The sequence below is a fragment of the Eucalyptus grandis genome, chromosome 5, assembly GCF_016545825.1.
Source record: "Eucalyptus grandis isolate ANBG69807.140 chromosome 5, ASM1654582v1, whole genome shotgun sequence".
Classification (NCBI taxonomy): domain Eukaryota; kingdom Viridiplantae; phylum Streptophyta; class Magnoliopsida; order Myrtales; family Myrtaceae; genus Eucalyptus; species Eucalyptus grandis.
Genome location: NC_052616.1, coordinates 42,846,945 through 42,862,014, shown reverse-complemented (window position 1 = coordinate 42,862,014; position 15,070 = coordinate 42,846,945). Strand labels below are relative to the sequence as shown.

The 15,070-nt window shown below is 41.9% G+C and overlaps 2 protein-coding genes across 2 annotated transcripts; one reads left to right on the top strand and one right to left on the bottom strand.

Moving 5' to 3' along the window:
- Positions 1 to 2,003: 2,003 nt before the first annotated feature.
- LOC104446906 (protein ACCELERATED CELL DEATH 6) lies at positions 2,004 to 4,821 on the top strand. Its single transcript, XM_010060696.3, has 4 exons — positions 2,004 to 2,356; positions 2,460 to 2,888; positions 3,173 to 3,732; positions 3,919 to 4,821. Exons 1-4 carry the CDS (start codon positions 2,083 to 2,085, stop codon positions 4,621 to 4,623), a joined length of 1,968 nt encoding a protein of 655 aa, XP_010058998.2. The 5' UTR covers positions 2,004 to 2,082; the 3' UTR covers positions 4,624 to 4,821.
- A 3,509-nt stretch (positions 4,822 to 8,330) lies between these two features.
- LOC104444992 (phospholipase A1-IIgamma) lies at positions 8,331 to 10,092 on the bottom strand. The gene is made up of 2 exons (XM_010058768.3): positions 9,248 to 10,092; positions 8,331 to 9,039 (listed from the first exon to the last, which is right to left on the bottom strand). Exons 1-2 carry the CDS (start codon positions 9,998 to 10,000, stop codon positions 8,413 to 8,415), a joined length of 1,380 nt encoding a protein of 459 aa, XP_010057070.2. The 5' UTR covers positions 10,001 to 10,092; the 3' UTR covers positions 8,331 to 8,412.
- Between the last annotated feature and the right edge of the window lie 4,978 nt (positions 10,093 to 15,070).

The following is a 15,070-nucleotide window of genomic DNA, read 5'->3' as shown; positions in this document are numbered from 1 at the left end:
CGAGCTCACCGACAGGTTGCCAACGACCGGCGATGCTCGAGCCTTGCCGGATCTAGCGAGACTCAAGCTCGCCGGCGTCAGGCGGGGCCTATTTTAAATTCTAAGTGCATTGTTCTCCGTCCCTATTATATTTATTATTGCATTCCTAAATATTATCCGAACCTGATCATATCTACACTCTATTTTTCACAATCATACATATATTCACTGGACACTTTTAATTCTGCATTTATTAGTCAAGTTCTTTAAAATCACCTATTCACTGCCAATATTGGTAACCAATATCAAAAACTTCTAAAGCTATGCGATCTGATAAATTCAACCTCATTTCACATGAATTTCACTCGCATTTCAGTGCTATCTCTCCCACTGATTAGTTGTCCATTTCTCTCACGCTCCTTCGTCAACATCGAGAGGAGAAAGAGAAGGACGAGCCCCTGGGCCCTTCACTTAGCCAAGTTCTTTAAAATCGCCTTTTCACTGCCAATATTGGTATCCCCTGGGCCCTTCACTGGACACTTTTAATTCTGCATTTATAGTCAAGTTCTTTTTTTTTGTTTTTGTCAGTCCTAAAATTAATTCGTCCCCACCCCAACCCCCTTGAGAAGGTGGGATTTGAACCCCTCACCTCCCCCTTCATGATGGAAGGGTGGCCACTGGGACAAACCCCAGTGGTTATTAGTCAAGTTCTGTAAACTCACCTATTCACTGCCAATATCAAAAACTTCTAAAGCTATGCGATCTGATAAATTCAACCTCATTTCACATGAATTTCACTCGCGTTTCAATGCTATCTCTCCCACTGATTAGTTGTCCCTTTCTCTCACGCTTCTTCGTCAACGTCGAGAGGAGAAAGAGAAGGACGAGCCCCTGGGCCCTTCACTGCCAATATTGGTAGCCAAGTTCTTTAAAATCACCTTTTCACTGCCAATATTAGTATCCCCTGGGCCCTGCACTGGACACTTTTAATTATGCATTTATCAGTCAAGTTCTTTTTTTTTTTTATCAGTCCTATTCTATTCCTACTCTAACTCACACTCTCACTCTCAGACTTTTACCCTGCCTCCTTGCAGGACGGGAGTCGAAACCCAGTCCTGAAATTAATTCATCCCCACCCCAACCTCCTGAGAAGGTGGGGATTCAAACCCCCCACCTCCCTCTTCCATGTTGGAAGGATAGCCACTGGGGCAAACCCTAGTGGTTATTAGTCAAGTTCTTTAAACTCACCTATTCACTGCCAATATTGGTAGCCAATATCAAAAACTTCTAAAGCTATGCGATTTGATGAATTCAACCTTATTTCACATGAATTTCACTCGCGTTTCAATGTTATCTCTCCCACTGATTAGTTGTCCCTTTCTCTCACGCTTCTTCATCAATGTCGAGAGGAGAAAGAGAAGGATGAGCCCCTGGGCCCTTCCCTCCTCTATTATACTCACACTCGCTAGCAAGACCGCAAAGGTCTTGCTAGCGCGAAGGTCTTCATTTTTGTCATCTATCTTGATGGTGCAATATATTTTTTTATTTCAAAATGGGAAATCATTTTTCAAAATATGATTAAATTTCGGTACTTAGACATGGGTACCCTAACGCTCATGCCTAGTCCTTGGCAGTCAAGCTCGGGTTTTCAGAGGCTATGTCTAAATACCCGGCTCTCATGCTTGTCGTATGTACTCAAAGTCGAGTCCATCAAGACCAAGCCTAAGTCCATGGATCCTACAGCCGGTTCCTAGCGATTGAGTTCAAGAAACCTCAGTTCCTACAACAGGGTCCTCGGCACGTGGACGTGGGCCCCGGCAGTAAAGCCTGGGTCCGTCGAGGTCACGTCAAAGCAGAGTGCTGTGTTAATGATCACCCCTCACATGGCGGTTTTGATCATTGGACCAAGTCAAGTCATTATCATTTAAAATTTCACGTCTTTGTCTATGATTTCTCAAAGAAAAAGTTTAAAATAAAAAAAAAAAAAAAGGACGAAGACTTATGTCATACCGGATATATTGACCACTCTGCTGAATTTGATTCCCAGGACACCAGGGCAAAACATCCAAATCCACAGACATAGTCACACACACACACACACAGATGGATGCGAGGCAATCTATGGAGCTGGAGACGTGGAAGAAGAGAAGGGAGAGACTGGATAAGTTAATCAGGGAAGACCCGAGCCAACAACGGCGGGATCCTGCAGAACCCAAGAAAATTATGGATCATCAGTTATACTTGGCTGCAAAGGAAAGGGACGTCGACAAATTCATCAAAGCCCTGGAGGATCATTGTGCCAAGGAAGGAGTGTCGCTGCCCGTCGTTCTCCACCTTCACAGCCCCTCCAAGAGTACATTGCTCCATGCTGCAGCAGGTATATTAAAAAGGGTGTGACCATAACATTTATTTGTTCTTCTGCGCATTTTTAAAATGTTAGAATTTTCGTGCTTAAATTTACCCGACATCAATGGAAACAGAGAATGATGATATTATCAGAGCGATCATCGATTTTTTCCCTGAGTACTGGATCTCCGCGACAAACTCCAGAGGAGAGACACCGCTGCTCCTTGCGGCTAGAGCCGGGAAAACCAGTGCGGTGGAGCTCCTCCTTCCCCAGGGGAATCCAAGATTAACCGACCGCAGCGGCAACTCCGCTCTGCACGAGGCCGTGAAGAATCGCCATTACGAGGTGATCCGTCGGTTGGTGAACGCAGATCCCGATCCGTTGTATTATCAGAATAAGGAAAGCAAGTCTCCATGGTGCCTAGCCGTCGAAACAGGGGACTTGGAGGTTCTCAAGTGCTTGTTGGAAGTGCCAAATGAGGGCGAAGACGAGAGGAGATCACAGACTCAAATGGTTTTCGGCATGTCACCCGCTCATGTCGCGGTTATGCACCGGAAATTGGGTAAACCCTACTTTCATGCTCACACTCATTAGTTGATCTTCCCGGTCACTCTTTCGTTTACTTCATTTTGGTTTCCACTGGGGGTGTAAAAATCAAGTTTCACAAGCAACGTCTAATTTATTAGAGGCCCGTGTACGTATGGTATCGATAGCTTACTATTCTAAGGGGCAAGACTGTGAGTCAACTCCCCACGCTTCGGATCGTCTAGGACGGGATCAACTGCTATTGAAGAATTACAGTATTTGTGTTCATCCCAAATGATCAAATTCTTTTGCTGGATTTAGATATGCTGACAGAAATGTGGGAAAAGAAGCCGTGGCTATTTCAATTGAGAGATGCGGAATATGGCACTCCACTCCATTTCGCTGCATATAAGAATTATCTCGATGGAGTGAAGTTCATGATCGAGAAGTTCCCGAAGAGCGTGCTGGAGCAAGATAGTACCATGCTGGAGCACGGTAGTACCGAGGGCTATCTTCCTATCCATGTCGCCTGCATGATGGATCACGTCGGGATCGTCGAGGAGCTACTTCGGCAATGGCCAGACCCTGCAGAGTTTCCATCTATGCTACAACAGAACATTCTTCACGTGTCAGCAAGGTACGGATGCATTTCAACCGTCAAATACATACTGAAAAATCCCAAGTTCGGTCACCTCATAAATGCAAGAGATTTCGACATGAATACGCCTCTGCATCTGGCTGCGTTGCACTGGCAACCTTCGGTCTTGCTTCTTCTTGCACGAGACAGTAGAGTTGATCTCAAGCTGGTAGATATGAATAACATGACGGCTCTGGATGTGGTGGAGCAGGACATGAAAGGAATGGATGCTCCACTTCGGAAGGTACGACCTCTTACACTTTTGTCATGGGTGATCATCTATTGCAAATTGTATACCGATCAGGGACAGACCTCGAATATAAATTAATGAGGTATGTGAATAAGAATGTTCTCAGTCAAATGTGTGATTTAGTTGCCAAAATCATAAAGTTTTAGTTTCTTTGTTTATTCTTTGACTCTCTACTTGCAGAGGTTAACACGAATAATCTTGCAATCTGCTGGGACACCGAGAAGTGGAGAATTAGCTATCTGCAAGCCAAACCGTCGGATCCCAGGGAAAGAATTGGAACCTCCAGAATTGGATAGACTCAAGGAGGAGGCGAATACTCGCATGGTCGTTGCGACGCTCGTGGCCGCCATGACTTTCGCTTCTGGTTTTTCCGTTCCAGGAGGATACAATGGTTCCGACCCAGGCGCCGGAATCGCCATATTGCTCCACAAAGCCATGTACAATGTCTTTGTGATTTCCAACTCCATCGCCATGTACAGCTCAATCATCGCACTCGTGATCCTCCTCTGGACACAGATTAATGATCCTCACGCAGTGCGAAATGCCCTTTTGAAAGCAAGACTCCCATTGCTGGTAGCTCTTGCCGCAATGGCTCTAGCATTCATGGCAGGCGTCTACGTAACCGTAACCAAACTCGCTTGGCTTGCGATTGTTGTCTTGGTCTTGGGATCGGTCGCCCTCTTCATCATCTTGAGTTTATACCTTCTGTTGTATATCCCGCTTGGTTCCAACAATCGTCTCATTCGTCGCTTCACCGACTTGATTATTGTCGCGGGAATTTCTATGTCGGGCAGCGTGACCGCAGGGAGTGGGACTACGGGACGCGCGGCTACGTCTTCCGGTGGCACTCGAGATGATAACCTCCGCCTCCACTTGAACAGATGATTTAGCCTCCAGGTTCCAGAAAGATGGCGTCTGATCCCCCCTTACATATGTTATCTTCTCGCTAATGACATACCAATGTCCTAGTTACATTCGTTGCTGCTGTTTTGGTTTGGTTGGCCTGTCTGTCTGTCGTAAAAACGAGTGATGCATGCGATTTTAGTCATCTAAAATACTTTGTGATTACTTTCGTTCAAGATATCGATAATAACAGAGTGTTTTGTGCAATAATTGAGGATCATTGATTGTTTTGTTTTTATAGCTGTTTTAGGAAACTTTGTTGCTATTTGCTCTTTTAATTTGCTTCAAGGATTGAAAAATTGAGAGGTCAAATGAGTCATAAAGAGAAAAAAAAAAAAAGAGTCATAAAGAGATGCGACAGGGATAAGGTAATGATGGTAATTTATAAATTATTTGAATACATCAAGGTGCTTGCACTTTTACAATTACTTTCAAATTATTTAGACGTATGCTTTCGTATGACACTTCGTGTTTCTTTAAAAAATTTCAATTGCAAATGTATCTTCGTATATGTATTTTTTGATAGTTAATCATATATTGGGTTTATGTTGGTAAAGAAAAACTGAAGGTGCATTTAATTCATGAAAATTAAATAATTTGAAAAGCGTTTTTTAAATATAATAGCTTGTATCGCTTATAAAAATTAATAAATAAAAGTCTTAGTTATTAATTTTTGAAAAACACTTACATATCAACTAACTCATAAGTCGAAATATTAAGGAAATCAATCCAAACAAACCTCACCACCCTTCCCACTCGGGAAGGGAGAGTCTAAGAACTAGGGTGTTCAATTCCCCATTTTCTCAGGGCTGGAGTGAGGACTAAAGGTGATTAGTTCCCAATCCAATCAAGTTCCAAGGTGGAACCAAAAACAGACTGATTCCCAAAATTAAGAACTGGGAATTGGAGTGGTTGGTACTATAATTGGGAACTGGACCGTTCCAATCCGATTTCGATCCAGTCCAATAGAACTAGTCACTTTTTTTTTCTTTTTCCTAATGGTAGCTGAACTCCAAGAGAAAATCACAAACTTCCTGCAACATCATCCATGGCTTCCAAGACCTGCGTTGTGATCTTCGCTTTGCTCTGTTTACTCCCTCTTGGCAACTCAATTGATTTCTTCAACTTCCCTGTTGTTTTCAACTTCGGCAACTCCAATTCCGACACAGGCAATGGCGCGCTCTTTGCTGAGGATGGGGAAGGGGTTTTGAGTTAGGCCAAAGCACCCGCTAGAAAGAAGCAAGTCGGCGACTCTGGCAATGACAATTGTTCTCGACCATCTCTTTGCGGACAACCCCGCATAGCCACCACGTAAAGTATCACGGCTGCCTCCATTCATTGTCTTGACCATCACCACAATTGTTCTCAGCCATCTCTCTCTCTCTCTCTCTCTCTCTCTCTCTCTCTCTCTCTCTCTCTCTCTCTCTCTCATATCAAGATGTGTACCCTGTCGACTATCAAGGAACTTTGAGAAGCACTTGATTGCGGTGGGGGAGTCGGTTGCGGCGGATCCAAGGTCATCACAATGGCTGTGTGGTGGGGACGTGATGTCACGATGAATCTGTGTTTGTCAAATTTATGTAATTACCCGACTGTTCAGGATGGCAAGTGGCGGTGGCTGATCGGTCTAGTGCACAGTTTTGTTCCCCTTGAAATCAGAAATCAAACCGTCCGGATACTAGTTTCACTTTTAAGAACCGGGAATTAAACCAACATTCTCGAAAACCGAACATAACCGGCCAATTTGGTATGATCCGGGCAATCCCAGTTCAAGCAGTTCATTTTGCACACCCGTAGTGAGGATGCTTGAGTGAAGGAGTAGGGTAGGACTAGAACAAAATAAAAATAAAAAATAAAAATAAAGGGTAAATAATTGCCCAATTTTAAACTAAGTCTCCTCATACATCATGATTTTTCCAAAAATAATCAAAATTTTATTGTCTTTCCAGAACTATTTTTAGTTTTCAAATACCCAATATTTTATATGACCGAAAGGACAAAAGTACCTCTAGTCGAAACAACATGACTCCATCATTCTCAAAATTGTTCATACATTGTTGGATAAACGCCACTCAAGCAGTTGCACCAGCTAACACTCAAAATTAGGACTCATGCGTATTTGCAACGTTATAATACATATTTACAAAACACAAATTAGACAAGGGACATTGAGTCATTTTGGGGCATAAAGGAGAATGTGAAGAACTTCACCGGATTATATTCTCGAAAGAAACAAAATTGCATTCAAGAATTCAATTAAGTAGTGTGGTGCAAAATGGGCATTATGAGGGCATTAACCCTTCCCCACACGTAGTGAACCTCCGGATTGCTTATACGGTTTTCTCGCAAAATGACCGGTATCTTTAATGCATTCACCTAGGTTTTTCAATCATCCTAACGTTATTTAAAATGATTGGTGGCAACTCTATTGAACTTGTTTTTATTCGAAACTGCAATCTTCGGATTTCTAAAACTTTTTCCACTTGTAGCTGCTTCGCCCGTACTTGAATCTGTGGGCTCCAACCCGGGGGGCAAGGAGTAGATTGGTCGCTTGTATAATTCCCTGTCCACAGTTCTGGCCTGGACTTTCTTTCGTAGCTTGGTGTGAAGCCTATTGGCTCGAGAGGAAGCACTCCCATCTCGATCTCCTCAGCATCTCTCTTTCTCTCTCTGCGCACCCCGATGACACTCACAAGGCCTCTATGGACTACCTCATCCGTCGTTGCTGTGAGATCTTGCAGCCTCGATCTGAGTTCACCCACGGCCCCGGCAAGGGCCGCGGCCGCGACCTCTATCTGAGGTCCGGGCCACCATGGGCAACCTCCATCTAAGTTTGGCCATGGGCTTAAAGGAGGCCGCCGGCCCTCTTATCACTCTCCTTGGGACTATATATTGGTCTCTTTCCTTGGCATTACATTAGCTCTGCAACATTTTGTCTTATTTGTGGGATCAATCATCGTTCAAATCCTCGTGCGAAAAGAAAATGCACTACTAATTTCAACGTCTCTACAGTTAGATTTCCTGTGCTAGTAGAAAGATACCGAACAACATATGATTTTCCTAAATATGAAATATACTAGGCCCAGTGAGAATGCTTTGTAGTTTTATTCAACGAATTTGGGATGTATATTAAAATGAATCTTGAAATAGTGACTTGAACAATACTAGATATGCTAAGACTCATAAATTAAAAAGTTTTACTAAACGCTACAAAAGATTTCTTTTGAGCATTTATATGGATCCATTATGATAAATAATTATTTACCATTTTTGCATAATTTCATAAATCTACTGAGTACATAAATCTTAATATCTCTATCGTGTTTCCATCATGAGTTTAGATTGGTTTGTCCAACAGGGCAGGCTTTGGTATTTTCTCCCCTTCTACAGAAGCACGAGATCAACCCCCTTTCTTCTGCGCAATCTTTTAGGGTGCAGAAAAATCTAATTTCCTTTTTGGAGATCAGTTTGATAACGCCCCATCTTCTGCGATTACACCTGTTAATGGTTTATCGATTCCACGAAATTTATGCCGTTCTTCTCTCCCGAGGATTCATGAGAGTAGCGAGGTATCTCACGTAGCCCAAATCGGAGACACGCCATCCCACGAAAGCGAAAGAAAGCTCTAATCCACAATGAAAAACCATTACATCTGATGGCCCATAAGCTTAAGCATCATCAATGTGCACTCATGAAAACCGATGAATCTCTTTTCTGGTGTACATCGGTTCTGGAAAAGACTAGGAGCACAAGTGTGTCTACTGCCTTTATTTACATTTGATACATTGAAGTAAGATCATTATCCTCTTCATGGTCCATCAACTTCCAGGACCCATCTTCCTGCTGAACCATGCCCTTGTTCTTCTCGCACCGCCAAGAGACCGGCACGAGATACTCGTCCTTCAAACCATCGAGTCTCTTGTTCACGAGGGAGACATCGCGGTTGATCTCTAGCTTGAACCCTCCTTTCGACCCCTGCGTCCCTGCGACTCCATGCAAGTAGCACTCCAAGTTGTGCCAACTCGACGTGCTCCCAGGGCTCTTCAAGTACTGAGATCTTCGAGTGTTGATGCCCAACTCTACCCCGACTTCCGTATAATCCAGGATTGGATAGCTCGGGACGATGTCAAAGGCGTTACGGATACGTAGGGCTCGGAGGTCTTGGTACTCAGAGAACACCTCTCCGAAGTTGGAGTCGCCGACTTTGGGGCTGGCAAAGACTATAGCTGTAACTGGACAAGATCTCCCTCTCCGATCTTTAGGCTGATTCAGTCCATTGGCAACGATGTCCACCGCATTCAGCGTCGCAATCGCCGCGCCCAAGCTGTGGCCAGTCACGGTGATGCTGATCTCCTCGTTCTTGTACAGCTCCACCAGTCTTTTCACTTCTTGCAGAACCTGTCATGGAACAGGCAGGGAATTTGCGCAATTTAATGTCATCAAATCAGACAAGAAACCCAAATGAAAGACGAAATCACAATCTTTCCTCATGATACCAATAATTTAGCCATAGACTCGTTTTAATTTCAGGTTTATAATGACTCTCCTCTATCATGTACTCGTTCCATTCGATTCCACTAGCTAGCCATTATAATTCAAAACCAACCTGATCTCTGGCACTTGTCCTATTGAAGGGAGAGCGCGAGTCGTCGGATGTGTATATCGAGTACCAACCCTGATGCACCCTAGGATCGCCCTTCTCTCCCAGGATTTTCGAGGCCGAGACCAAATCAAACTCGAAATCGTTCACCCACTCCAACGTCTGGACCGTCCCTCGCCAGGCAATCACGATGTCCCTCCTACCCAGCACGGCCTTCCCCTCGTCCGTCGCCACCGCCACATACCCAATCCAATTCGACTCCTTGCTCCATGCCTCCCTCGACAGAGATTTAACTATGAACGCATCCGGGACCTGGACTTGCGATGTCGCGTACAAGAACTTGGTCACACTGTACTTGTACGGATTCCCCAGTTCCAGGCCCACCTTGGAGAAGAAGTCTCGCCTCGCATACCGGCAGCCCCCGGCGAACTTCGACTCCTTTTCCGCGATGAAGGCATCGTAAGCAGCCTGTGCCATTTCTCCATAGTGCAAGATGTACCGACGGAGATCGATGTTGAGAGGGTCCAACAGATGCTCCCAATCGTCCGCGCCGCTTAGGATCCTCCACTTCTTGGCTATGCTATTACTATCCGCCGTCTTCTTCCCCGTGAAGTTGGCTGTGCCATTGCTATCCACCATCTTCTTCCCCGTGAACTTGCTCGCCACGCAATTCATGATTTTCTTCATCCCGATCCTTCGACCAACACGGTTTTCCTGTTTGTATGAATGATCTCGAGTGTTCCAACACCTTGATCGCATCTGAAACAATGTCGATGTTGCCGAAGAGAAGGGTTAACTAAAGTCGGTTCGTGGTTGGTGTGTGGATCTCATGTCATCCTTATATAGTATTCTCCACGGTCTCACGTCTCGTCTTGAATTCGTCCAAGAATCTGAGATCAAATGCATTCCAAAGTGTTCACAAATGTTTTCTAGTCCATTAATCAAACCTATGCTTAGATGAATCGTTACTCCATGTTTTTTATATTCATTCTTTGGAAATTCGTTTCTTCCACATGTGGATCGAAGCCAAAAGACCTTGCTTCCTAAGCTGATATTACTTCGCCATGGAATAGGTCATCACTATGTACCAGTTTTGTCATTAGGCAAAATGCATGAAGCGGATGATGGACTTGTTTAAATTCTTGCACGGCTCATTACATAAGCCCTAATCTGCAATAATGGAAAATTTAAGGTTCTGCAAGCAACATCTTAGCAATTGCTTTCGCTGTGATTAGATCACATGACCCATTTCACGCTTCTTGCATTGTCGAGGTGAGGTAGGCAAAAGTGATAAATCCGAGAGCACGTGCATAGAACTACTTTTACATCAAAAAGCCTTCAACTATTATCATTAGGGTCTCACACTCACTACAAAATATTTGATTTGAGTCATATCTACTCTATAACACCTGCAATCCAAATGTCTGAGGTTAGTAAGCCCATCACTGCAATTCCTCCAAAGTCACCGCACGAGAGATGCAATAGCTAGGCAATGTGGCACGAGTCATTGAAAGGTTTATTGATGACGTGATCTCGTGTTAGATAAGTAGAACCCGATATCGCTGGCCTAACAACTTTGATGGTCACCATCTCTATTTGTTATCGAATGAAGTCATGCTACATTTCCTTTTAGTTGAACCAAAAGAAGAAAAATAAAAGAAAAGAGAAAAGCAAGAATACTGATTAGTGAGCACTATGTTTATCGCGGTTGGACGATCAAACACCCATCTCATGGATTAAATTGCACTGATTCTATACGATCCGGGGCGAAATTTGAAAAACCAATTACGTAGAAGCGGAGTCGATGACTCTCGTAAGAGGGGATATAGCTTTCAACTTGGCCTAATAAGAACGTGCGGTTTCTATAAAATAATCGAAATGCCCAAAACGAGCAAAAAGCTATTTTCTGCACTTCTAAACTACCTTTCGACGTGGACAATGCAGTCGCTATCAATTTGAAAGAGACATTCGCTTTTCGAATTTTTGTGACTTAAAGAGAAATCAAAACAAGTACCTCAAGATAGAGAGCCTTTGCTTTCAAGTCATGCCCAGGGCCGACTCCGGCTTTCCACGTCCTTCACGTCAGGAACATTTTCAGAAAATTATAGAATAGCTTGAATCGTCGAATTGGGCAAGGGTTATGATCCTATTTTAGGGAATTGAATCTTGATTAATTAGCTTTTTTTTTCATTTATTAACGGTGTCCATTGTTGAACTTGCGACGGATTTTTTTTTTATCCCTATTCACTTTTTTTTTGGTCGAAAATACGATTACTATTCATTTACTTAGGCAAGTTTGGAGCAATTACATCAAAAGCATCGACACATAATAAATCAAATAGGGCTGTCAATGGATTAGTTACCCAATTACTAGGAAGGTAATTCTCTCTTTAGGCTTTTGCAAGCCGGTCCACGAGTCTGTTGACTTCTCTGTTGCAATGGGCCAAAGGGGTTAATGTCACCCATCTTCTACAAACATTTTTTTTTCTAGAAAGAAAACCATTAAGACTAGTGACCGCTAAAAAGGGTTTTAGCACATACAGGATTTCAAAGGGTTTCGAGAGGGGTTAATGACCCAATTATAGTGTAAAGATGTGCATTTTTTGGCTTTAATCATCAGTCTGCAACCTAATTTACTTCCTTATTACAAATGGGCCAAAAGAAAATTAGGTAAATGGGCCAGCAAGAGGGCGCATTCAGTGAGAAGCGAGTTGACTTCGCAGGGAGAATTCTCTGAGCCTAGAAGATAACTAATCTAGTTCAACTTGTTGCCAGCAGGTATGCGGCCCTACTAGTAAAGAGATTGACCTTAAAGTAACTCGCCCATCGGAGCCAACCAAGGGCATTAAACCGGGTAATGGCAAACCGCCGGGGCCCCCTAGGGTTTGAACCACCCAGCCCCCGGGCCTGACCAAGCTCTACTTCCCCGCCATTGGGTGGGCACGCATCTTGGGACGATGGCAGCTGGTTAGCAAGAGGGGGCATTCAGTGAGAAGCGAGTTGACTTCCCAGGGAGAGTTATCTGAGCCTAGAAGACAACTAATCTAGTTCAACTTGTTGCCAGCAGGTATGCGGCCCTACTAGTAAAGAGATTAGGGGGATGGGGCCGAAGAGTACTAGGCTCTGGGTTCGATCCCGTGAACACTGCGCAGGCATTTACATTTTTAAAAAAAAAGTGAGACCTAGAAAAAAGAAGTTCAAGTTGTAAGATTCTAGCAATTACTTCACTTTGTCTTCTGTTCTCGTGCATAAAGTAGCTTTAGGGTTGTAAGAAAAGCAAGGGTTTCAACATCCATAGCGCTTTTGCCCTCGCCAATTTAGTGAACCCATCCATTCCAGCAAGTACTTCACTTTGTCTTCTTCACTTCGTGCATAAAGTAGCTTTAGAGTTTTAAGACTGGCAAGGGTTTCAACATCATGTACCCAAGTGAAATTTCAAGTTACCAATTCTCAAATTTATAGGAGAAATTGTCCAATCAATTTTATTATTATTGTATAGATGTCAATTCAATTATAGATTTTTTAATTTTTTCAATTTAGTTTTAAACTTTTGCTTAGAATTATAATATGATCCTTCCAGTCAATTTTTATTGGAAATGCTAATGCGACGATTCAATTATTGCCGACGATCATCGGATATTTCAAGCAAAAATTAGTCAAAAAACAACTGTATTGGGATTTTGCACAAAAAATTAAGATTAAATTGACAAAATTAAAAAGTTTAGAACTCAATTGGCATCTATATAATATGTTTGCAGGATTGATTGGATAATTTTTCTTAAATTTATAGGTTGCACGACGTTCAACCAATCTAGCTTGGATGAATAAATGAAGAAAAAAGTATGAAAAGTGCGAAATAAAATTAGTACATCGAAAGAAGTCCACTATATAAGCACGCGATGCGGTACCCAAAAACTCCTTATGGATTGAGGATCCACACACGCACGTCCTTGAATGGGTCGAGGTTAGTTAGATGGGGGCCGGAAAATCAAGAATTAATGCTGGAGTCTTGAGATGAATTTACTAGATTAATACACCAAATAATGTGATAAATTCTTGATCAGGACGATTCAATCAATTACTTATCTTGTTACAAATTAAGGTGTCATTTAACATACTCGTTCGGTTGGCCAATATTAAGATCCATGTCATTCTCTAGATATTTATAGTGCATTAAATGCACAAGACGTCTATTCAAGTAAGTAATTGAAATCCCGAGTCTTTTTCACAAGACATCGAAAGAGTTCCTCGACATCTTTTGTTCTAATAAGAGGAGGAGAAGCAACACTTTGCTTAAAAGAAAAGAAAAAAAAAAACCACAAACCCGACCCAGACCCAATCTGATTTTCGTTTTGAGTCTCATGTGTTAGGGGTTGGGTCGGGTCAAGGCATGCGGCCCTTATGCTTCAAGCCGGGTCTGTCCAAACCCAACCCATTAACACTCTTGGTGCATTGGGCATTGGTGCAGTACAATAGTTGGAACTTATAATGTCAACACTTATAGTTATGATAATAATACAAATCATGATAAAAGAAAAAAGTCACTAAAATTCTCAAATTATGTCAATTGTAACATATTCATCCTAAACCTTTTTTTTTTAGGTGATATCAAAAACTTCAAATTTTTATCTGCTTTTGTTAGTGAGCTCCATAAAAAAATCGACGGATGTCAGAAGGCCAATAGTGTTGACATGGCTAAGTGAAATAAAAATATTATTTTAATTACAAAATCATCCTATTGAACCTTGATAGATGGTAAATGTGTCACATAAATACAACTTTTATGGTTCTTTATATTACATAAAAATTAGGATAGATATATCATAGTGGACATAGTTTGAAGTTTTTAGTGTTATAAAACAAGTTCAAAGTAAATATAACAAACTTGACATAATTTAGGATTTTGTTTTTGGCTTTTTTTCGGGGTAAAATGATAATATCATTTTTTTTTATAACTTGCTGTCCTAATCAAATACAAAAATAACGTAAAGTAAGAAATTAGGGTAATACCATTAAGAACAACAAATGTTCACGCCATGACATATCTACCTAAAATTAATTTTCGTCTCACAAAAAAAATCCTAAACAATATCCCTATCACACATTTATTTTAAACTACATTTCGTCTCATAACAATTTTCCAAAACCGGTGCTTCTAATATAAATCTACCTCCATTAAAATGCATACTGGATATTCCACGTCATTTCATCTTGTAGATGCAATACTCATGCACTTTAAGAAAATATTGGATGGGAATTTTAAAGAACGGTAAACAAATCAGTTTGGAAATTGTGAAATGAAGATTAATTCTTGATAAATATATAGCAAGCTACCAATTTTTATTTTTTCAAAAAATAAAAAATAAATTTTAATTAATATATACTAGTTTCTGTTGAGTCGAGCTACCTGATATTATGGTGATATGGAGGGACCGGCCTAGCCAATGTTTTCTCCTCGAAACTGCGGACCTTCCCGACATCTATCAAATCATTTCTTGGTTAATTGATGGGAAAAAAACACAAGGCAAATCAAATCAAGGCTGGGGCCGGAGACAAACGCGATGGAGCTTTTCTCGAGTTGTCTTGTCGGGCGCTGGTTCTTCAGGTGTGTGGGTCTTTCATCTTTGGACCGCTCTAGATCGAAATTACTCGCATTGAGGTAGATGAACTTGAAAGGCCAAATCAAAAAAAGAAAAAGAGAAAAAAAATCATGTACTAGGTAAATTAATTTCATTTTTCAAACGATTCCAAAAAAAGAAGTACATGTTCTTAAAAAAATGGCCAGTGTTAAACTTCCGAATTGAAATCTCCATAAGAAATTATATGAGG